Below are 25262 nucleotides of genomic sequence, written 5' to 3'. Positions count from 1 at the left end.
TTTAAACCGGTTCTCTATTTAAAATATACACACTTCATATTCTGGGGTCCTAGTTAAATTAATGTAACAGCGTGGATCTTTCTTATTTCACAATTCCATGAAAATAGATTCTAACACCCCAATCTCCCTCGGAAAGCAAATAGGATGATGAATCACTATTGATAACATTTTAAAAAAGATTTTATTTATTTATTTGACAGAGAGAGTGAGAGAGAGCGCACAGGCAGGCGGAGTGGCCAGCAAAGGGAGAGGGAGAAGCAGACTCCCCGCTGAGCAGGGAGCCCAATGTGGGACTCAATCCCAGGACCCCAAGATCATGACCTGAGCCAAAGGCAGACGCTTAACCAACTGAGCCACCCAGGCGCCCTGATAAAATATTTTTATATTGCTCAAAGTAGAATTAAATAAGAACGTTCATCAAATAAAAGTCGTTTCCTTAGGGAACAATTAATTGGCTTTTATTCTAGATGTTCAATGAACTAAGAAATAATAAGTATGTATTACCTGGGTAGTATCCAAATGAATTATCTTTTTCTTTATGAACAAACAAACAAAGAGAGCTATAAGATGCAAACATTAAGCTGTTAAACAAGGGAGAGATTGTCTTCAGATTTATTTTGCTTCAAATCCTTAATTTCACTCTTTGTTTCATTAAAGAACCATGTAGGATGAAGCTGAGGGGAATAGGTGATGTTCCCTAGACTACCAAGAACCGATTTGGGATATGTATTTATATTAATAGCTCATTAAAAAACGAAAATGAAAGTCAAGAATATTAATTGACTTCATCAAGTCATATAATTTATTTTGTTTCTTCTTAAAAATACTTAAGGTACTGATTAATAATCAGAACCAGCGTAACCTAAAAGTGCTATTTTTCAAAGGCTTAGAAAATTTGAGAAAGTGTATCAAAGAATACTGATGGTCATAGACATAAGCTGGGATTGATTTTTTTATACTGAAAGTAGTTAATATGTTACAAAAATAAATGTTTAGCAGTTTACTTTCACTGCCCATCAGATAAAATAAAAACCAGTGATTCTGGAACAAGAACAGAGTTCAAGGAATCAAGGGCTCAAATTCCTATTATTTCCTCTTTCTCTCCACACCATGAGGGGAAATCAACTGCCCAATCCAGTCCTGATTCTGTTTTTCCTGCTTCTTCCCAGAGATGCTTCTACTACTCCAAAACCGTAAGCAACATTTCCAGAAAATTCGATTGTCTTTCTCTTTCTTTTTGTGTTATCTGCTTCTTGATATGTGTCTCTTACTTATTTTCTGATTTCCTGTGACATTATCTGCTATTGAAGGGGTTTGGAAAGGTCAGTAAATTGTTATGGCTCATGTGGAAAGAGGCATAATCCAATTCTAGCAAACACAAAGACATAAGGCAGTAACATTTATGAAACATTCGCCAAATAAGAATACAGAATTACACAACATTCATTAAATAATAATATAGAATTTCTGCCAAAAAAAAAAAAAGGATACATTCCTTATTGTCTCATGAAAAGGGCTGCAGTGTCTCGTCCACTGAAATGACTCAGTGGCCGTATTTTCCCCAGTGAGGGATCACCAGGATGGATGCATGACTTTCAGACAAGCCAGGCTTTGTGTGTCAGATCACTCAATTCTTCAGCAAACCTGTAGAGGCTGGCATTAGATCTTGAGAATATACAGATTAACAAAACGTGGGTCCTGCCCTCAATACCTCACAGTATAGAAAATAGGAGGAGATCGTGCACAGAGAAAGGAATCCAGTGCAAAACCAGAAATGAACGTTGCAGGATTCTTTTCTTTTCTTTTTTTTTAATTTTTCCCATGGCTTTTATTTGTGATTCATTAGAGAAAGTTGTTACACTTGGTATTGTAACTTTAGTAACATGAATACAGTTTCTAACTGGATTGTAGGAAATAGGCAGTTTTGCAGTTTCAGTTAATGTATCACTTCCATGTATCATAAAACATACTAGGGGGCCAAGATGTTCCTTTTGAATGAGATTTTTATAATCCACAATGCTGGGGAGATCTTAAAGTTATCTTAAAGGAGATCTTAAAGGTATCTTAAAGGAGATCTTAAAGGTATCTTAAAGGAGATCTTAAAGGTAAAAAGATCTTAAAGATCTTTTATAATCCACAACGTTGGGGAGATCGTAAAGCCTTTAAAATCTTTTTTTTTTAATCTCTTAAGAATTTTTATTTTGTTATGTTAGTGAGTGTTGCAGGATTCTGTGAGAATGCCCACAGAGATAACCTATCTCTTCCTGGAACCTTTAAGGGATCCAAGAGAAGGGGCATCACCTATGTCTGCAGAGAGAAAGTTGTTTTGTGATAAGTCTTATGAAATAAATGGAATGTATCCAGATAGACAAAGACACTTCAGAAAGAGAGAAAGGCCTGGGCAACCAGAGCATTGCAAAGTGCAGCACATTTGAGTGATTGTAAATGATGGACCAAGAGCAACAGGAAGGGGGTATTTTCTTCTGGGTGGACATGGTAATATATTTGGTGATTAGCCTTGCATGGCTTGTCTTGTCTTCCAGCATCGGAGAGTGAAAGAGAGGAAAGAACTGAAATTGCTTCTGAAATAATACTGCAAAGCAATTCAATTCCTCCTTATCTATTAATTGTTATCTCTTTAGTGTCCTGAAATAAGGAAATTCATGTCATCCACATGAAACCCAAGACCACATGTACACAGGTTCTTAACACTGTCAGTGATAATCAATTGCTTAATCATATTTCGTTGTTGCTAAAAAACATTTTTCAACTTTATAGACATATAATTGACAAAATTACAAAATATACCATTTGATGGTTCCGTGTGTGTGTGTGTGTGTGTGTGTGTGTGTGTGTGTATACATATACATAATGGAGGGATTCCTCCCATTTGGGCGAATTAACATATCCATCTCTTGCATATTTACTCCTCTACTTCTTCTTTTTCTCCTTCTTATCCTCCTCCTCCTCCTTCTTCTTTTTCTTCTTCCTCCTCTTCTTCTTCTTTTCTTCTTCTTCTTCTTCTTCCTCTTCTTCTTCTTCTTCTTCTTCTTCTTCTTCTTCTTCTTCTTCTTCTTCTTCTTCTTCTTTTCTTCTTCTTCTTCTTCTTCTTCTTCTTCTTCTTCTTCTTCTTCTTCTTCTTCTTCTTCTTCTTCTTCTTCTTCCTCTTCTTCTTCTTCTTCTTCTTCTTCTTCTTCTTCTCCTTCTCCTTCTCCTTCTTCTTCTTCTCCTTCTTCTTTTTGTGAGAACATTTAAATTCTACTTCCAGCAAATTTCATTTATACAATGCAGAATTATCAACTACAATCACCATGTCATACATTATATCCCCAGACTTCATTCATCTTACTATAACTGAAAGTTTGTACACTTTTACCAACCTCTCCCGATTTCCTTCAACACCCCTCCACCCCAGCCCCTGGCAGCCACTTTTCTATTCTCTGTTTCTATGAATTTGACTTTTTTAAAAAGAGTCTACATATAAGTGACAGCATTCAATATTATCTTTCTCTAGCATATTTCACTTATGATGACCTCAAAGCCCATCCATGTTTTGCAAATGATAAGATTTCCTTTTGTTAAGGCTGAACAATATCTCATTATATATAATCTCAATTTGTTGATCCCTTTCTAAATTTGAGAATAATTTCCTTTTTTAAAAAGACCTTATTTATTTGAGAGAGAGAGGGAGAGAGAGAGAGAGAGAGTTTGAGCGATGGAGAGGGGGGAGAGAGAAAGGGAGAAGCAGACTCTCCGCTGAGCAGGGAGCCCAATGTGGGGCTCAATTCCAAGACCCTGGGATCATGACTTGAGCCAAAGGCAGACACTTAACTGACTAAGCCACCCAGGCAACCCTGAAAATAATTTCTATTCAAAATACATAATGACTCATGGATTGCTTATCCATAGCTTATGAATAGCTTTTCAAATATTGTGATTGGAAATTTCTGAGTTTCGAAGATCTTTTTGGATTGGCTTTTGAAGAATACATTCCTCTACCCTATTACTGAAATCTGGCTCTGTTCTATGATTGGTGATTACAGAAAAAATGATCTAGAAAACAGCCACGATAATGCTGTCTTTTTAACTTTTCCATGATTGATCCAGACCTCTTCTCCACAGGCAGTATCTGGTGTTGGTCCCATCCCAGCTGTACGCTGGGGTTCCTGAGAAGGCTTGTGTCATGCTTAATCACCTGAATGAGACGGTGACACTGAACATTATTCTGGAGTATGGAATGCAGGCCAGAACCCTCCTTGCAGACCTGGTGACAGAGAAGAACTCCTTCTACTGCAGCCCGTTCACTGTCAGTATGACTCCTCGGGATAGGGGAGCTCGATAGAGGAAGAGCATATTAGCTGATGCCTTGTGTCCTGACCCCTGACAATAAAAAAGCATAATGAAAAAACTGAGAAGTACAAAGTGACTTTCAAATTAGATTCTAAAAATGAAAGTTCTACTGAATATGCTTTCATAATATTTACAAACAATTCCAGCGCAATATGCAAAATGTAGTAGTAGTTATAGGAAAGATTTCATTTGCTCTTAAACTTGTAAGGGAAATAAAGTTCATGCCATTACCCATAAAAACACTGAAACTCATAAATTTGAGTGACTTATTTAAGATCTCACAAGTGGTTGTTGGTTAATGTCTTGTCCTTGTAACCTTTTATTATGTAAGGAATTAAATAATTAATCATACTGGCTAACTACCAATGATAACACATAATGTTGATGTTGACCATCGGAAAATAACATTCGATAATTATTTTAATACCATCATATTACTGTGGAAATGAGAGTATATTATTGCCTTCACCCTCATGACTGTTTGAAGAACTAGTTCCTTTTATTGCAGTGACATCTTCCCTTTAAATCAACGAAGCATTACCATGGTGATACATTAAGCATAAGAATCTATAAATCCAGGGACCTAATTCTTGACTTGTTCCTAACTTGTTCTCTGGGACTAACCAAGAGAAATAAGAAAGTCATAAAGACTGAGAAATTCAGAAGTGGGTCTGCACAGATCTTTCAGCTCTTTTCTGCTTTACAGCTTCCAGAGTTACCATCTTCCTCAGGGTTGATTACTGTGGAGGTGAAGGGGCCAACCCAGCAGTTCATAAAGAGGAAGACAGTGCACATCATGAAAGTAGACAGCCTTGTCTTTGTCCAAACAGACAAACCCATCTACAAACCAGGACAAACAGGTATCAGGAAACAAATCAGCAAGGGCAACTTTAAGGGGTGGATGTGTGGTTCTCTATTATTTTATTCTCCAATCATGAAAATCCAGGCATGCTGTTATCTGTGTTATTTACCCCCGATTCCCATTGGAGGATTTCATGGGCAAAATCTCTCTGTTTCAGTGAGATTCCGCGTTGTCTCTGTGGATGTCAATTTCCACCCTTTGAATGAAACGGTAAGTCTCATTACGGTGGATGAGTTTGGGGGAAAGAGGCAAAAACGTCGAGACCATTCTTTTGGAGAACCTGAAACCAATACGATCTCATAAGAACCACTGCTGGAGAACAGTTAAAATTTCCTTTTAAAGATCCCAGTAATTTTTATCGAACAAAAGAAAATAAGTGCACTTGATTTCTCCCTTAGAGAAATAGAAACTTTCTCAAAGATAAATTCCATCTGCAAAATAGACTTCTTATTTGGACCTTTTTACCTTAGCATAGGTTTCCTCAATTGTACAGTATTTCATAAAAGTAAAGTCATGACTTCTCAAGAGATATATGTCCCAAACTAATCATATAAAGTGACGAGAACCAAACTGGGGCACATTTCCTTGTTTGGACAAGAAATATACAGACTCACTCCCTCTGATCCAGATAGTCTATCAATGCTGATGTCATGGTTTTCTTTTTCTAACCTCTATCCCATATTCATACTATTTTTTTTTCTTTCCAGTTCCCAGTGGTTTATATTGAGGTAGGTAATATCTTATGCATCTCAGTTGGAGTGAGGACTTGCTACAAGTTATGTTCCATTGCCCCTTGCCCCCTCCTCCCTCCCCGCTAGCACTTCACCAAAACTAAACAGTTTTCCGTCTATCTTCAATCCTTTGGAGAGTGGGTAAGACGTAAATGAAGGAACAAAATCCCCTTAAATGATACAAGTTCATGACTCTTCCAATATTTCTGACCAAAATGGATATGCATAATTTCAAAAAGAGGTATTGCAGTCTGCAATATCTCATAGCTGGTAAGCTTGCTGCCCTTTCTTCAGTGTGGAATTCCTAGAAAACTTTGCTCAGTACCTTTGGTGTCAATTTACCATCCATCTCTTATCCAACTCCCAGTGTGCCCTCCCTAAAAAGCTGTCCCTCTACTCAAATTATATATTTCAATTCTTTCTATGAACTCATAATGTTTTTACCTATAGAATCCCAAGAGGAACCGAATTTTCCAATGGCAAAATCTCAGATTGCAAGGGGGACTCAGCCAGCTCTCCTTCCCACTCTCGGTGGAGCCCACTCTGGGTACTTATAAGGTCAAGCTGCAGAAGGAGTCAGGGGAAAAAACAGAGCACCCTTTTGAAGTGAATGAATATGGTAAGAATTCTGCCTGTGTCCAACACATTTATGACATTAGAGTATTTAAGAGTTTAAGAGTTTTTACACATAGGTACAAGCAAAAATCTAGCATATAGTATTTGGAAATTAGCTAGTTTTTTTTTTTACCTATTCATTAAGCTTTTTTCATGCACTATCTCATGTAATCCTCTTATCAACCATCTGAGGCGGATACTGTATTGTCTCCATTTTACAAATGAGTACATCAATACTAGAACAGTTAGTAATTTACCAAAATCACAGAGCCAGTGAGAGGTAAGAGAGATTTTAATAGGTCCATTACCCTATTCGAACAGAAATTGTTAACCAATACAACAAACATCTGCAAGCCATCTGTGGATCTGTATCTTGTAACTGAAGGTACCTCCTGGCTGTCTATGACCTACACTTATACTACTCTAATCAAAGTGGTCAGACATTGAAGCCATCTTATTAGCGATCAGTCATGTGGATTTTCTCATGTGAATTGAGCATATCATGCCATGAATGAAGAGACTTATCACAAACACATGATTCCTTGGGGCGCCTGGGTGTCTCAGCCGTTAAGCATCTGCCTTCGGCTCAGGTCATGATCCTAGGGTCCTGGAATCAAGCCCCGCATCAGGCTCCCTGCTCGGCGGGAAGCCAGCATCTCCCTCTCACACTCCCCCTGTTTGTGTTTCATCTCTCACTGCCTCTCTTTGTGAAATAAATAAATAAAATCTTAAAAACACACACACACAAACACACACACACACACAAAACCATGTGATTCCTCAAATTCACCTGAACTGCCATGAGGATTATAGAACAGGGATGTATTATAGGAACAGCTAGCCTTACGCAGCTGTGAGAGAGGATGGGAAGGTAAGGGTCCAGCAGGAGGAGCTGGTGGATCACAGGAAATTACTAACCAGTTCTCCTGAAGCATTGGTGGAGATGAATAACTTAGCACCTTCAAGGGTATCTTCAGATGCCAAAGTGGACCACAAAGGGAAACTGATAGAAGAATCTATGGAAGACTGTATGCATCTCTACCTCTTATCTACCACTTCAGTATTTCTGTAATCAAGTGTCCGGTGGTGGGTCTGGGGCCTCTACTAGTCAGCAGGACAAACAGTTGGGAAGAACTGGACACAGAGGGAAAGAATAAGGACAGATTGGAATTTTCTCACCTCTCTGTACCTGTCACCACATCTAACCAGGATGATTTTCAGAGACTAATGACGCTGCTTTCCTTCCGTCTTTAAGTCTTGATGAGATTCAAAGGGATTCTAGGAAATATAGGGCCAACATAACCAAGTTAACATGGTACAAACTACCCATGGCCATAAACACATCTCTGTGGTCAGTAGGGGTCCTGCTGCTTCTTATTGTAATTGAAATATTTTCATGTGATCCTATGTTATAAGGTTCTGTAATAGAATTGTTACTAATACTTGCAAGATATCCTTCACCTCTTTCTTCCTTCTGTTGACAACAGTTTTGCCCAAATTTGAGGTCCAAGTGAAAATGCCCAAGACTATTGGTTTTCTAGATGAAGAATTTACAGTATCCGTCTGTGGCCTGTGAGTTACATTTTTCATCACATTTCTGTCTCCCTAACTCTATGTGCATTGCAAGTAATCATTACCAAAGTATTTTAATTAGAGAATGACTTTCTCTCCAATACACCTGAGCTCCAGCTAAGAAGCAAGGGTGGCAGCATAGGACACTTTTACTTCTACCAATAAAAGCATTTATTGAGCACTTAAAATGTGCCAGATAATGTTTTAAGTGCCTTGTGAAATGGGGATGATTATCCTTAGTGTGCGAATGAGGAAACTATAACACGTGGGGGATAGAAAACTTGTTCAAGTTTCTACGTATAGTAATGAGAGACTAGAATTTAAGTCTAACAGTCTGGCTCCAGACCCTGAACTCTTTGCCACTATCCTATATTGCCTCTGCAATTAAAAAAAAATCCAGCTTCATAAAACATTGTACATGCCAGACACTGTGCCAAACTGAACACAGGACGTCCAGCTCAAGGTCATGTTCATGTTCATAACCTCTGTGTTATTCTGTATCTTATTACCCCCATTTTTTTATTGCTCCCAGTTTCTTAAACTATGGAAAATTAGGGGGAAAAACAAGCAGACCTTCTTAAGTAGATATATAGATATATAATGTAGAATTCAAAAGTCATGTCATAGTTATTTCTCCCCTGATTGCCTTTTAGTTCAGTAGAACATTCTCCACGTGCACTGACGTGACTGACATGAGGAGAGACACTCTACCTCTTGCTTTTGAAAACAGTATGAGGATCATATTTTCATCTTTCTTACCAGTTTTGATGCTTTACATTTTTCCTTCAGAAGGGAGAGCCCTTTGAGTCGCATTTAGAAATAACATTCAACAACGTGAGATTTAGTAAATAATTTATTGCTTTATCAGCACTTCTAGAAATTAAGAGGGAATAAACTTTAGAAAGGGGAGGCCAAAGCCAAACCTTTCTTACCTCACAGTTTGGGCTAAAGCAAGAGGTCTCAAACTTAGGTGAATATCAGAATCTGTGGAGATGATTAGTTAAAATGTAGATTCCTTGGCCCCATGTCTAAAGATTCCAATCATAAATCTAAGGAAAGATTCAGGACTCTGAATCTCAATCCATATCTCAGGTAGTTTCCGTGTAGTAGGTCCATAAAGCATACTCTGAGAAACAGCAGACTACATTTGACCTCCCATCATGTCTTACTTCACTCAGCCTGCTGTGACAACATACCACAGAGTGGGTAGTTTACAAACAATGGAAAGGTATTGCTCGTGGTTCCAGAGGCTGAGAAATCCAAGATCAAGGTGCCAGCACCGTCACGTTCTGGTGAAGGTTCTCTCTGGTTCAGAGCTGGTGCCTTCTTGCCATGTCCTCACATGGTGGAAGGGGCAAAGGATCTCTTTGGAACCTCTTTTATAAAGGCACCAATCACATTCAGGAAGGCTCCATCCTCATTATCTAAGCACCTCCCAAAACCTTACCCCCTAATACTATCATCCTTGGGGGTTAAGATTTCCACATATAAATTCTGGGGGGATGCAAACATTCAGACCATACCATAGCATATCCTTGTATGAGATTTGGCAGAATCAGACTAAGTCATTATGATACTGTCCATTTATACATATCTATTCTGTGTAGCTAGTGATTTTGAATATTTAAATTCCCATTTGAGTTCTTATTTTCCTCTTAAGATACATATGACTAAGGGAGAACTTAGAAATACACTGTCTATGCATCCTTAAATTTTTCCCTAAAACAACTTGGGAGGTATTGTAAAACTAGAATTATAACCTAGATAATCTGAAGGCAAGGAAAGAAGGAAATAAGAGAGTCTTATAGTAAAACCTCAATTGAAAGGGAGGAAAGATCTGAGAAAAACTACGTTGTTAACTTTTTGTTTAGAAGTGTTTCAAAAAGATTCAGTATTTTCTCTTAGAGTCGCAGGCGTAGGTCCACTTAGATAATTAAGACATAGTTTCAGAGTAAGTGCTTCTGAAGTACAAATCTGGAAGGAAATACAACTGCTATATGAACAAGATGGATTTATGAATGGCTCAAATCATGTGAAAAAATATCTGAGTTGTTTATATCAAATATCCTTTTGTATAATTGCTTTATTGTTATAGATACACATATGGAAAGCCTGTCTCTGGTCTGGTGACAATTAATGTATGCAGAAAATACTCACGATACCATTCTGCCTGCCATGGAAGACATTCCCAAAGTATCTGTGAAGAATTCAGTCAACAGGTATATGGAAACCATTCTCCCCAGGACACTAACACCAGGTCTTGTTTTCTCACGGGTAATAATGCAATAAAGAATATCGTACAAAAGAATGCAATGTTGTATAGAGAAAAGAGCACAACAGAGAGTAGTGTGGAGTAGGGAAATATTATAAGACTGCCTGGCAATGTTAGGAGCCCCCTTGAGAGTTGGGTTCATGAATTTATAGTGGTATTTATTTAGCTAGTTTTGTAATTGCCTTCTGATGGTGATCAGCATGCCAGGTATAAAGGCATAAAATAATGTGGAAGTATCCAAAGTTGGCTTTTCTCAAAAAGAATGTGGCAGATGTTAAGAATTTAGTTAGTGGGAGAGGGCGAATGTCTGGCTCAGGTGGTAGAGCAATTCAGGGTTGTGAGGAGAATCAAGTGACTTGTTATGGAATCTAAAGCTCATGTGGAATAATATGAAACCAGCATAAAAAGATAACATAAAGGCCCAGGGAGTGACAGTGAGTGGGCACTAAAAGGTATGGTAAAGAAAGTTATCAAAGCTTCAGAGAGGGGCTCAGTCAGTTGAGCATCCAACTCTAGGTTTCAGCTCGGGGCATGATCTTGGGGTGGTGGAATCGAACCCCACTTTGGGCTCCATGCTGGGTGTGAAGCCTGCATAAGATTCTCTTTCTCCGGCTCCCTCTGCCCCTCCCTCACTTCTCCTCCCCCATGCATGCATGCACACACTCTTTCTCTAAAAAAAAAAAAAAAAAAAAGCCGCAGAGTGCAAATGAATGAAAGGCAAGGGTGTTGAAAATGATGATGGATGTCAGGATAAACATCAATAAGAAAGATAAACATGAGAGAACTTAGGTTGCCAAAACTTTAATATATAGGGGACACAGGAATTCATTTTTATTTTCAAGTGAGTACATTAAAATATGATTAAGTAAATTATAAGGAAATTCAAACAAATTAAATATGATTAAATTTTATTATGCAATAAACATTTTCAGGTAAATAAGTAAAAAAAAATGAAAACAAATCTTTCTTAAGGTGTTGGTCCCAATATTTAGTTTGGAATTACTGTAATGATTCGTCTATTCAATGAATATATGTTTTTATTAATATCCTAGGCATGGAGAAATACAGTTAAGAAAATATAATCCTTAGTCAGTGTGTAGACGAAGGTGGTCACAGAGGAGATGTTACATCTGAGCTGAATTTACAAGAACAGTAACTGTTGGCCAAGATAAGAATGGAAGAAAAAATGTTGTCCCTTGGGGAACAATGGATGCAGAGGAAGTAGAGTGGCACATGTGGAAACTAGGAAGTTTAATTTGGCAGAAACAGGATAGGCTTTCAGAAGAGAAGGAGGAAGGCAGAGGTTAGCAATGAGTAACTCAACAATTAATGAAGACATTTGATATCATTTTTGGCTTGGGAAGAAATTTTGGCTTGGGAAAGAATCAGCACCTAAAAGATGGTCAGAACATTTGTAAAATTTCCTTGGGCCAACAAAAAACTTTCACAGGTTGATAACTGACTTTTTTGACAGCAAACCAGAGGACCCAGGAACTCTGTTTCTTTCTCTTCAGGCAGACAGTGAAGGCTGTTTCACACAACTTGTGAGGACAAAAGCATTCCAGCTGAGACAGAAGGGGTATGACATGACTATACACGTGGAAGCCAAAGTCAAAGAGAACGGAACAGGTTCACATTATTTTCAAATATTTATTAATTCATTAAGTCACCAATATGTTAAGCACTTATCAAACATCCATTCCATGTGAAACACATTGTAGTTTCTGGGGACTATGAAAATAACATGGTCCCTGCTTTCAAGGATCTAGAAATCTAAAGAGAAATTACATATATGTGTGTATATGTGTATGTGTGTGTGTGTATGTTTATATTTACAACCATAAGAAAATTTCCACGAGAAATGTAAAAACTAAAGTCCAAATGAGTATGAAGAGAGAGAATTCTTTTTTTTTTTCTTTAAAGATTTTATTATTTATTTGACAGAGATAGAGACAGCCAGCGAGAGAGGGAACACAAGCAGGGGGAGTGGGAGAGGAAGAAGCAGGCTCATGGCGGAGGAGCCTGATGTGGGGCTCGATCCCATAACGCCGGGATCACGCCCTGAGCTGAAGGCAGATGCTTAACCGCTGTGCCACCCAGGCGCCCCGAGAGAATTAATTCTTATGTAGAGAAAAAGAAAGTTTATAAAGTAGTATGTGAGCTGGTTTGTATAGAATGGCTAATATCTTGAAAGCTAGTGATGGACTGGGAACACATGATTCACATAAAACAAATGTGTTTGGTCTCCGAAGAATCTGAAAATGTAAGTTGGGGCTAAGGTGTGTAAAAAAGGAAATCGCATGTTAAAAAGGTTAGACTTTATTATGAAAAGCCTTGGATATCAGCAGATAGATTTAAGGAGAATGTTCTAAATAATTGATATTTTGAAAATATAATTCCGGCAGACATGAAGAGGACAGGCTGGATGAAACAATTTTAAGAGGTTACAATGTGATACATCAGATTATTATTCAAAATTGCTCCAAAGATTACAAATCTGGGACCTGGGAAATGGAAATGCCATTAACCAAGATAAGGAGTAGATGAGAAAGAACTATGGTGTTGAGAATGTGTCAAAGATAATTAATTGTAATCTGGAATATCAAGATAGACGTTGACTCATTCAGCTTTAAAAATAATTTTAAAAGAAAACCAGAGCAAAGTCAGGACCAGAAATGTAAATCTGGAACGATTCCCATTGTAATTATCTATATCCTCCTAAGAGTAAGTGCAATTATCCTGAAAGTGAACTCACTTAGCATTGCTAGATAGGGGCTAGAGACAGACAAGGAGAGGCCCAAGGACAGAAACAACTACATTTAGGACATAGTGTCAAATAAACAAGCATAATAAAATTAGAAGTCACAGGGATGGGGGAAAACAATAAAGGTTTAGATGATGAAGCCAAAACACAGATTACACTTCACTGAATGGAAAGGCACCAGGTGTTGCTGTACTGGAAAGGCCATACAGTGAAAGGAAGGGTCTTGCCGGGGAAGTAGTTTGTGATAGACATTTAAGCACATTTTGAGGCCAACGTGAAGAGTCATGTTGTATGCAAAAAGGCGCGGGGAGTGGGGAGGCATCTGAGAGAGACAGAAACAAAAATGGAGCAAGATCACAGAGGAGATGGGAAGAACTTAAGAACACAAGTGGAACCAGTAAGATACTTGTGAAACCACAGGAATTGGGGAATTAAGTACAATAATTTCTGTACGAAGGTGAAGCTAATGTCAGGTTGCTGGTATTTTCTCTGTGAAAAATTCTGGAAAGGATAAGGAATAGAATAGGGATAGTACTTCATCATGATGGAGTGAAGCTGGGGTGGAGGCGGGAGGTGAGTTGAATATAAAGAACTATTCAACTTCTTTTATTTCTTTTTCAGAGTTGGAATTAACCGGGCATGGATCATGTGAAATCACAAATACCTTAAGCAAACTGAAATTTATAAAAGCGGATACACATTATAGGCATGGGCTCCCTTTTTTTGGTCAGGTAAAATATTTTTTCAATAGAATCATAATTTGGGGGCTGTGGTCTTAAAGAAAATGATTTTTTATACCACAACAGTACAATTGATTATAAAAATATTTATTTAGAATGAGGAAAGAAATTACAGCAAATGACAAACTTAAGAGGCAAATACCATCACATTCAGAAAAATAAAGCACACTTCTATTAGTTCACTTCCTAACACACCTCAATCACACTTTTTTCCTGAGTAGTGTGGCTGCATTCCCTTTTGATTGCCTCTTTATAAACAATGATTTTGTAATATAATTTTTTAAAGATACTCTTTCAGCTTCAAAGCTCAATATTGGTAGTAATATTGGTAAGTTTACAGACTGATATCCAACTTAGTAAACTATCAATTTTCTGTCGTATAAGAGGTATAAGGTTTCTAGGCATTTTAAATTTCCTTTTTTAGTAACTAATCTTTGAATTGACAGTTGATAGATAATTGACAGTTGATAGGCAATTGGCAGATGATAGGAAATTTCCTTATTGACTGTGAAACAGCTTTTAAAGAGCAGAGAACTAAGAGTGTCCACGATAGCCAAACTGTGGAAGGAGCGGAGATACCCTTCAACAGTTGAGTGGATAAAGAAGATGTGGTCCATATATACAGTGGAATATTACTCAGCCATCAGAAAGCATGAATACCCACCACTTGCATCGACATGGATGGAACTGAAGGGATTATGCTAAGTCAATTAAGTCAAAGAAAGAAAGACAACTATTATACGGTTTCACTCATATGTGGAACATAAGGAATAGCATGGAGGACCACAGGGNAAGAGAAAGAAAAGTGAATGGAAAGAAATCAGAGAGGGAGACAAACCATGAGAGACTCTCGACTCTGGGAACCAAACTCAGAATTACAGAAGGGAGGGGAGTGGGGGGATGGAGTAACTGGGTGATGGGTATTAAGGAGGGTACTTATGGTGAAGAGCTCTGGGTGTTATACACAACTGATGAATCATTGAATGCTACATCAAAAACTAATGATGTACTATATGCTGGCTAATTAAACATAATAATAAAAAACACAATAAATTAAAAAAAAAGTGTGACTGACTGAGGTAGAAGATTAACTAACTGGATTGGCTGGATAGTTATAGGTAATCCAGAATAGATCTTGAGGGCCTTTTAGGATATGTTCAGAATTTTGGACCAAGAAGTTACTGAAGGTTTTAAGAAGAATAACATGATCACTTTAGCTCAGGCTGTAGAGAGAGTTGTTTGAAGCAAGCAGGAAGCAGCAGGACGGTGAACTGTGTACGATTAAATAAAAAGCTATTGGAAACCAGATGGGGAAAAAAAATTGTGTTTTGTCAGCTGAGAAAAGAGGTAGAGCTAAAATAAAAACAAAGCACTTCTTTGGGGCCTAAGCATTGCAATTCAGGATTTGGGCAGCAGTTCAAATACTGCTCCCTGTCCCCAAGAACAAATATTAAAGGTTTTTAAAGACAGAGGTGAATTCTTGTACGTGTTATTCATGAGAATTTTGGTTGATGTTGGTGGCAGAGAGCTAGTCGTGACTGAATATAATTGGTTGCTAACCCTGTCACTGAGTAAAATCTGTAGCAGGTTCAGGTGTTTGGGCTGAATTTGGCCCAGTTCAAAAGTTCATGGGTCCTCCACTGAGGACGTGCATAAGGCCCATCTCCTTAATGGCCTCCCAGCGCCATTGTAAACCCCTTGATAAGGGATCTCATTTTATTTCACTTTGAACAAGTTTAACTGGAATGGGAGAAGTAAATAAAATAGTGTTTAACAGAGTAAGAGATAGCACTCGGCCATGGGTTAGAGTTAGTCAGAGAAAGAGAGAAAATGATTTTTAAAAAGGCCCTTGATATTGCTGCATAATCTATGGGATTGAATAGAAGCACTGTGTACAGAGATAGAGAACACCAGGGATGAAAAAAATTGGGAAGGGTAATATTATGAATCCGTTTTTTGGATATTCTCAATTGTTTTGTGTTCACAGAATATCTAAATAAAAATGTCAAAAAGAAAAATAGCTTAGAGCCCAGAAAACAAATCTTATTTTCCATACTGATTCTAAGATCTTCAGTAAATGACAGCAGCCACAAGGTCAAGAGGTGAATGCAACAGAGAGTGGAAGATGTCATGGCGACGTAACACCAGCTATCACTTCCACACTTCTAGGTTCTTCTAGTTGATGAGAAGGATCAGCCGATCCCCAATAAAACCGTAGTCGTCAGTGTGGATGTAACTGCATACCATTCCAGCCTTACCACCAATGAGCATGGTTTGGTGAACATTTCCATTGATACCACCAACTTCACGTCTTCTCTCTTTACAGTTATGGTAAGTGGGAAGGGGTATCGAGGACTGCAAAGAGATTACTAAGACCACATAATTTAAGGATATACGGGAAGCATGTAAATTCTAGGGAGAAAAGAAATGGCAATAAAGAGTAAAATAGAAATTAAGCAATTTGGAGACCTAAATTATAAGAAAACATTATTTGCCAGAAAACTTTTACTTTAGATAGACTCAATTTACAGCATGATCTAGTTTCAGGAAACACTTATTATATCATCTTGATATTCCCTTGTAAAATTCAATATTTTTACAATTCTATTACAGATTAGATTTTTGTTTGGTTTCTTTGGCGTGCCGCCATTTTTTGTTTTCTGTAAAAAATTTAAATATCTTTACACAATTTATAGGCATAAGGGTATTCAGAAAAAGTAATTGATCTTGACTGTGAGTGAATATTATCTACTAAATCAGTATAGCACAGCCTTAAATAAACTTACGGAAAAGTCACTCACAGATTATGCTTTATTTGGGAAAGCAGACTGTGATGGAACCAAATAGGCATGGTTCACATAAAATCTTCCGTAAACAACTCTTCAGAGTGACCAATATATAAATAATGTACATTAACAAATAGCCTTTTTAAGACCTTTATTCTTTCCACTAGGTCACTTACAAACAGAATAACCTCTGTTTTGATAACTGGTGGCTTGAAGAATTTCATATGAGGGCACAGCACACTGTAAAGCATATTTTCTCCCCGAGTAAGAGTTATGTTCACCTTGAACTCGTTGCTGGTACCATGGCCTGTGGACAAATCCAGGATATCCGGGCACACTACATCCTGAATGGACAGATTCTGAAGGATGAAAAAGAATTAACCTTCTATTATTTGGTAAGAATGGAAACCACTGTAGCTCTTCTTAATTGTGTAAACCCCCAAAAGATTGAGTTCCTATCTAAGTAATGCCTTTTGTAAGATATTAGCGTAAACCCTTTTTCTCTTGAAGAAAAGTTTCTTCCTAATAAAATTATTAATGCTTTTATTTCTTATTTATGCTCTGGTCTCTACTGAAACGTTTTAGTTTTTATGAGTTCCAATGGAAAATTATTGAATGAGAGGAAAAATCAAGAACTTAATCAACAGGAAATAAAAATTATAAACATTGGGGCACCTGGGTGGCTCAGTTGGTGGTTAAGCGTCCAAGTCTTGATTGGTCTCAGCTCAGGTCTTAACCTCGGGGTTGTGAGTTCAAGCCTCATGTTGGACTCCTTGTTAACATGGAACCTACTTAAAAAAAAATTATAAACAATCGTCTGGAAAATATTCAATTTTGACATTAATTGGAGAACTGAAAATTTACACATATAAAGCTTCTAAATAGTCTCAAAGTTCATGACTAGTGTGATTGCAGGGGAAAAGGACATTAACAGGCATATTATAAATTGGTATGATGGCTCTGAGACCAAAAAACCTATTTGTGTCCTGAGACTAAAAACATGATCCAAAACTGATAGTTACTCAAGTAAGTCATTTTAAGAAGAAAAATGTATGTGTAGGAAATTTTATAGGAACATTAACCATAAATAATATTTTTAAACTTCTATGAAAAAGTTAAAAAAAAATTGACAGTAAGTTAGAATCTTAGTTTTATTGCTTCCTCGTTATGTGACCATGGACAATTTATACAATCTCATTTGTAAAAACAAATGTCAGTTATCTTCCCTGAATACTAGGGATTGGATTTATACCTATTTCATAGGAATATTGTGCACATTAAATAAAATCTGAAAACCAAATTTTCTAGTTCAATGCCTGACACATAAAGAATATCAATACATTTAGTTTTTTAACAATAGAGAATACCGACATATTTTATACCTGCCCTTACTGTGTGTTGCCTTGTGTATGTTTAAAATATTTGTTGAAAGAACATGTAAACTTGAAGTATTAATATTCACGATAAATAGCAAACATTAAGTAAAATACTAAAACATTGCAAAACTTATATATCTGTTATTTAAGGTATATAACTCTACATATAGGAAAATACTGAGAGAGAACTTAAGTATTCGAAACTTCTGGGTTGCAGTAGAGTGATTATTAATGTATTTAAATATGTTTACGTAAGTTTAATATGTGCCCTTTAAAATGATAATTGGTATATTTCCTTCTTCAGATCAAAGCAAGAGGAAGCATCTCCCAATCGGGAATCCATGTGTTGTCCATTGAACAAGGAGACAGTAAGTACTTCCAGGATTTCCTGTTTTTTTCTCTCATATACTCAAATTCTGAACATTGTAGCAAGATAGAGTTATTTTTACATCTTACATTTTACATGTACATTTTATAGAGATGATGGTCACCAACCTTCTTCCATCAACCAAAGATGAGGAAGTTAATATAAAAAGATGGCATACTAGGTTCATTTTACTCCAGTTAGTATTTTTCTTCATTTTATAACATTTCCATATTTTAAATTTTATTCCTAAAGTAAAATATATTCATTTTATAATTAAATATTTTAAAATGCATAAAATAGTGATGCCTGGGTGGCTCGGTTGGCTAAAATGCATAAAATAATTTGAAAGTGCAGAAAATCACCAGAGAAAAATCTTACTGCCTAGTTCTTTGTATTCATTTCCTATTGCTGCTGTAAGAGATTGCCACCCGCTTCCTGGCTTAAAACCATGCAAATTTATCAGCTTACAGTTCTGTAGGTCAGACGTCTCCCTGGGCTAATATCAAGGTGTCAGCAGGACTGTCTGCCTTCTGGAGCTTTCGGGAATTATCTGTTTCCTTGCCTAAGGACCTCCTGCATTCCTCAGTTTCTGTCTTCGATGCCAGAAGTACATCATCTTCAAACTCTCTCTTGCATTTCTGCCCCTTCTTTAAAGATCACCGTGATTACATTGGGCTCACTTGGACAACCCAGGATAATCTTCCCATCTCAAGGTCTTTGACTTAATCATGTTTGCAAAGTCCTTTTTGCTATATAACATAACACATACACAAGTTTTTGAGATTATGCTGTCTTTGGGGGGACATTAGTCTACATACCACAAACTGCCCTCTGGCCCCAAAGATTCACATCCATTCCATATACAAAATGCATTCACCCCATTCCAACAATCCTAAAAGCTTCAATCCTTTATAGCGTTAACACAAGCCCAAAATCTCATGTAAGTCTCATCAGTTCATAAGGCCCAAATATCATCATCTGAATTATCTAAATTAGATACTGATGGGGCCTTGGATGTAATCCATACTTCCATGACAGAGAGTTATTAGTCCTAAGAAATTTTGAAATCGGCTGGGCAAACATTAGGTTTCAAGATACTGTTTTATCTGCATCCTACAAGTATTTGCTTGTGACATTTTCATTTATGTTCAGTTCAAACATTTTCAAATTTCCCTTTTAATGTCTTTTTTGGACTATGGATGATTCATAAAATAAATATGTTATTTAGTTTCTAAATGTTGAGATACTTTTCAGAAATTTTTCTTATTGATTTCTAATTTAATGCCATTATGATCATTTCTTTTAAATTTACTGAGACATGGGGTGCCTGCGTGGCTCAGTCAGTTGAGTGTCCGACTCTTGACTTCAGCTCAGGTCATGATCTCAGGGTCGTGAGATCAAGCCCCAAGTCAGCTCTGCACTAGTGCAAAGTCTGTTTGAGATTCTCTCTCTCCTCCCCCCTCCACTGCCATCCCCCTGCTCATATGCACTCTGAATAAATAAATAAATACAATCTTTAAAAATTTTTTAAAAATAAATTTACTGAAACAGTTTTATGGCCCCAAATATGATCTGCCTTGGTAAATGTTAGCATTTCTATTCTTATGCTCTTAAGTGAAGTGTTTTCTAAATGTCATTTAAGTCAAGTTGGTTCACAGCATTTCTGTATCTTAGATCATATTTTCCTTCTGGATTTTCTTGAATCATCAACATCTCTTGATGAAAGATAACTTTTCCAAAAAAGGGTTTGTTACAAAAAGATGAACACGTTTGGTCTATTTATTTATTACATGTCCCCAGTCTAAATCTCATAAGTAGTTTCGCTTTTTTCTATTCATTTGAATAATTATAGGCTATCATTTTACTAAGACAAAATCAAAATAATATAATTTTTTGTTGTTGTTGACAGCATATTTAGAGAGATCAAAAAGCTCGTTTACCCAAAATGGGCCAGAATATCCAGGAAAAAATGAAGAATACATGTTACAAAGATTAAAATGTGTTTGTCTTTTATCTTTGAAACTCCATTTCTTCTACTAGTTCTTGGCACACAGTGGGTACACAATAAATACTTTTAAACTAATTCATAAATAAAGGATAGGATATCTCTTTGTTTACAATTTGGATAGCTAAACTTTATTTAAAGTTTATGTATTTTAACTACCCTTGAAGAGAACTAAATTTGAAGATAATAGATTTTCCTGTCTTCATATCTGTCTATAATAAGACTTTTGGATAAAAATATTAATAAAATATGGTCCATGCTTTCAAGATGTTCTCAAGATGTTACACATTTTATGTGTTCTTTGTGTGGTTTCAGTATTATCATTTCAAATTATTTTATTGAAGTATAATTAACACAATGTTATATTAGTTTCAAGTGTACAATATATTGATTTAACAATTCTATACATTACTCCGTGCTCACTGTGATAAATATAGTCACCATCTATCACCATACAACGTTATGACAATATTATTGACTGCATTCCCTATGCTGTAGGACTCAGCCATAAAAGAAAAGAATGAGATTGTTCCATTTGTGACAACATGGATGGACTTAGAGGGTATTTAGCTAAATGACGTAAGTCAGAAGTTTCAAATTTTTTTTGACCCTGAGGTTTCCATGTATTTTCACCACAAGCTGTCCTCAAATTATCTATAGATAGAGGATGGCTATAATTTTTAAAGCATCTAATGCTACAAGCAACTTAGGACATTTATGAGAAAATTAAGTGGGTATATCCTATAAGCATTATGTAGGCACAAAGAAACCACTAAGATAAATACAGGGAATTCTCTGATAAAAATCAGACTCACCTTGTTTTGTATGTGATTATTTGTACCCGTGTCTCTGCGGTATTGAAAATGGCCTGAAGGCAGAGACTGTGCTGCTTTCTTTGAATTATCCTCGTACATACAGAGATAATTAAAGATGTCTAGAAGTTCTTCTCTCTTGACTTTTTTCTTTTTCTTTCTTTTTTTTTTTTAAGATTTTATTTATTTATTTGACAGAGAGACAGCCAGCGAGAGAGGGAACACAAGCAGGGGGAGTGGGAGAGGAAAGAGCAGGCTCCCAGCCGAGCAGGGAGACTGATGTGGGGCTCGATCCCAGGACCCTGGGATGACGCCCTGAGCCAAAGGCAGACGCTCAACGACTGAGCCTCCCAGGCGCCCCCTCTTGACTTTTTTCTTAAGAAATCTTTTTTTAAATTTTAAAAGAAAAATGAGCATTAAGTGTCTTTCTCTACTTAAGCAAAGGAAATGAACAACTTATCCTACATCTTTAAGGAAGCCTGTCGTTGGTTCAGCACGTCGAAGTACGCGCACCATGGTATAAATGCAAGTCTTCTCTTACTTTGGTGTGCTCCAGATGTGAGTAACTTTTAAGTTGAGAACTCTTCCGAATTGATTATCTTGGACTTTCTTTATTCTCCAGTGAAAGGCGTATTTTCCTTCTCCTTCCGAGTGGACTCAGACATTGCTCCTGCAGCCCAGTTGCTGGTTTATGCCATTTTACCCAATGGAGAAATTGTTGCCGATACTGAGAAACTCGAGATTGAAAACTGCTTTGCCAATAAGGTGGGTCTTTTGTGAAAGCAGTTCTCTTATTCATCTTCCCTTTTGAAGGATGAAAAAGAGGAAATTGTGTCCATTTAACAAACTGCCCCATAGGTCTCCTAAAACATCCTCCAAAGGACTCTGCAGGCAGACAGTAATGCCATACCCCGCCTGAGAGGGCTAGCGAAGAAGTCCAAAGCAGGTGGCCATAAACACAATGTTTTAAAAGTTTCTTGTTTTATCTTAAAATTCATGTGGAATCCACAATCTGCTCTCTTATAAAGCTTTAATAGTTTCAATTTTGAAGTGTTTTCTTCCCCAAATTTTCAATTAAAAATGATGCTTCCCAAGGATGTGTCAGTTTTACCCCATTGTACCCCCTGACACACATCCATGTACTATTGCAGAAACCAATAAAATTCTGATAATACAGAACAGAGGTGTATGTATGTGCCCCATGTCGAGAAACATAGCCTGGGCCCTCTAATAATGACCACAGCAGAAAAATCTAACATACTTGCAAATGGGATCTTCTATTTCCAAAGAATACATAGTTGTAATAAGAAGCTTACTGAGATATAAATAAGCTTTTTTTTTAAAGATTTTATTTATTTATTTGACAGGGATAGAGACAGCCAGCGAGAGAGGGAACACAAGCAGGGGGAGTGGGAGAGGAAGAAGCAGGCTCATAGCAGAGGAGCCTGATGTGGGGCTCGATCCCATAACGCCGGGATCACGCCCTGAGCCGAAGGCAGACGCTTAACCGCTGTGCCACCCAGGCGCCCTGATATATAAATAAGCTTTATCCCAAGAGAATTTCGTGCTGTAATCATAACATGGAGAATCAGAGGACATTCACCAACTTCACATATCTTTTTAAAAATACACATAGAAAGACTCTTTAAATGAGTTTTTGGGAGATTAAAAGTATGCATTTATAGCAAGTGAACATTTGTGCAATGAAAACTATATTAGATTATCTTTTTCTAAATATATAATGGTCCACATAAATAAATAATGACCCAAGAAAAAGACACAATGGATGCTGATGTAATTTTTAATTCCATCTTCCTAAAGAATGCTATTAAACCTGGACAGGTGTCCAAGAGCATAATTTCTGTTCTCTTTGAATGTTCTGTGTGTTCCTTGTGAATCTAGGAGAGGCTTCTGTCTCGAACTTCCATGCCCTTCCTGCTAATCGTGGGTAGTTAGTTGTTTGTTAAACCTTGGAATGGCCATGTTATGCTACCGCTTTCGGCACAGTTTGCTCATTCCAGCAGTGGTTTCTCTCTGGTAGAAGCATGCAACAAGTCCTGAGTAACACCAGAAAACTTCCCATAGAAGCAAAAGCCCGTGGACATTATTCTCAACCTCTTCGTGTTAAATATCTTGTAACTTACTCATCAGAAGTAGAGATAAGCTGAGGTGCCTGGGTGGCTCAGTCTGTTAAGAGTCTGACTCTTGGTTTCAACTCAGGTCGTTTTCTCAGGGTCATGGGTGCATGTTCTCTCTCTCTCTCTCTCTCTCTCTCTCTCTCTCCCTCTCTCTCTCTCAAAAAAAACTATGAAAAAAGAAAAGTATTTAGAAGAAAGTTGACTATTTTTATTTACCACTAAAAGTTAATAAAGAGAGTTATTAAAGTTACAGATTGAGGACCCTAGACAGTAGACAACCTGACAGGTTGATGAATTGCGTGAAGAGCGGGCTGAGAATGTGAGGGAAGATCCAGGTCCGTTGGAGATGTGTGTTCCCACAAACCAATGATATACTAGAAGTATTTTCTTCAATTTTCATAGGGATAGGGAAAAACCATTTTCTATTCAAAATTCATATCCTTCCTTCTTACTTTAAAAATAACAGATTTAAGGGCACCTGGGTGGCTCAGTCGTTAAGCGTCTGCCTTTGGCTCAGGGCGTGATCCCGGTGTTCCCGGATCGAGTCCCACATCGGGCTCCTCCGCTGGGAGCCTGCTTCTTCTTCTCCTACTCCCCCTGCTTGTGTCCCCCCTCTCACTGGCTGTCTCTCACACTATCAATTAAAAAAAAAAATCTAAAAATAAAAAAATAAAAATATCAGATTTAGTATACATGTTATATATGATGTAAGAGTTTAAATTGCCTGTCATTCTTGACTGGATATGATTATTTATTAAGGATAACTGATCAATATGGTTAAGCGAAGACTCTCAAAGTATGTCTTAAAATTCTCTTTTGTTCTCATATCAATAAAATATTTTACATTTTCTAACATAGCCACTTCTTGATTAATAGTATTTTCAATTGATTATAATCCCAAATAATTCATGTGTTCATTTGAAATAGACACCCAATGGGGCGCCTGGGTGGCTCAGTCATTAAGCATGTGCCTTCGGCTCAGGGCGTGATCCCAGAGTCCTGGGGTCGAGCCCCACTTCAGGCTCCCTGTTGGGAGCCTGCTTCTTCCTCTCCCACTCCCCCCTGCCTGTGTTCCCTCTCTCACTGGCTGTCTCTCTGTCAAATAAATAAATAAAATCTTTAAAAAAAAAAAAGAAAAGAAATAGGCACCCAAAAACATATTTTAATAAACTTAAATTTTCTAAAAATAAAAACAAGCATGTTTAAAACAGAATTCTCCATACGCAGTGTTTTCATAATATATTGAACATCTAGAGATGAATATTGCTTCATTGTTTTAAAGGTTTATTTATGTATTTTGAGACAGGGAAAGAGAGTGAGTGAGCACAAGTGAAGGGAGGGGCAGAGGGAGAGAATCTTCAAGCAGACTCCCTGCTGAGCACAGGGCTCAATCTCATGACCCATGGGTCATGACCTGAGCTGAAACCAAGAATCAGATGCTTAACTGACTGAGCCACCCAGGTACCCCTAGAGATGAATACTATTTCATTTTGAGGATAAATCAATTAATATTTTTCATATGGGTGTCATGATACATGAATCCAACTGTTAAATTAATCCACAGATCATAAACCAGGATTATCATAGTTAAATTCAGCAATCCAGGTCAAATATTATTTACCTAAACATACTGACATTTCATTCCAAGCCAACTCAACTTGTGGTTCAGGAACCTAGAAGGTTACCTGATGCTACTACAGTATCTAAATTCTAAATGATTTTTTTTCTATTTTGAATAGAAAATAAAACTCAGATTCTACTCAAGAAATGCTTACATGAACATAGGGAACTGATAGATTCACTTATCAGTGAGTTTCTACTGGACAAAGCAGAATCAAATCTATGAAAAAAATAGGCACAATTTTCCATTAT

The 25262-nt window shown here is 37.2% G+C and overlaps 1 protein-coding gene across 1 annotated transcript in view; it reads left to right on the top strand.

Annotated features, from left to right (window-relative positions):
• The first annotated feature begins 1110 nt into the window (after positions 1-1110).
• LOC103669182 (pregnancy zone protein-like) overlaps positions 1111-25262 on the top strand; it is a 46361-nt gene continuing 22209 nt past the window's right edge. The window contains exons 1-14 of the mRNA XM_040642140.1: positions 1111-1193; positions 4123-4306; positions 5057-5210; positions 5370-5422; positions 5920-5940; positions 6394-6562; positions 8046-8130; positions 10226-10349; positions 11917-12031; positions 13788-13897; positions 16076-16237; positions 16860-17087; positions 18373-18436; positions 21875-22017. Of these exons, the coding sequence (XP_040498074.1) occupies positions 1111-1193; positions 4123-4306; positions 5057-5210; positions 5370-5422; positions 5920-5940; positions 6394-6562; positions 8046-8130; positions 10226-10349; positions 11917-12031; positions 13788-13897; positions 16076-16237; positions 16860-17087; positions 18373-18436; positions 21875-22017 (1695 nt within the window). The remainder of the gene's footprint in view (positions 1194-4122; positions 4307-5056; positions 5211-5369; positions 5423-5919; positions 5941-6393; positions 6563-8045; positions 8131-10225; positions 10350-11916; positions 12032-13787; positions 13898-16075; positions 16238-16859; positions 17088-18372; positions 18437-21874; positions 22018-25262) is intronic.

The sequence above is a fragment of the Ursus maritimus genome, unplaced genomic scaffold (genome assembly GCF_017311325.1).
Source record: "Ursus maritimus isolate PB19 unplaced genomic scaffold, ASM1731132v1 scaffold_26, whole genome shotgun sequence".
In the NCBI taxonomy this organism is placed as follows: Eukaryota; Metazoa; Chordata; class Mammalia; order Carnivora; family Ursidae; genus Ursus; species Ursus maritimus.
Note: the sequence above shows the minus strand (reverse complement) of the source record. Positions and strands in the feature narration are given on the sequence as shown.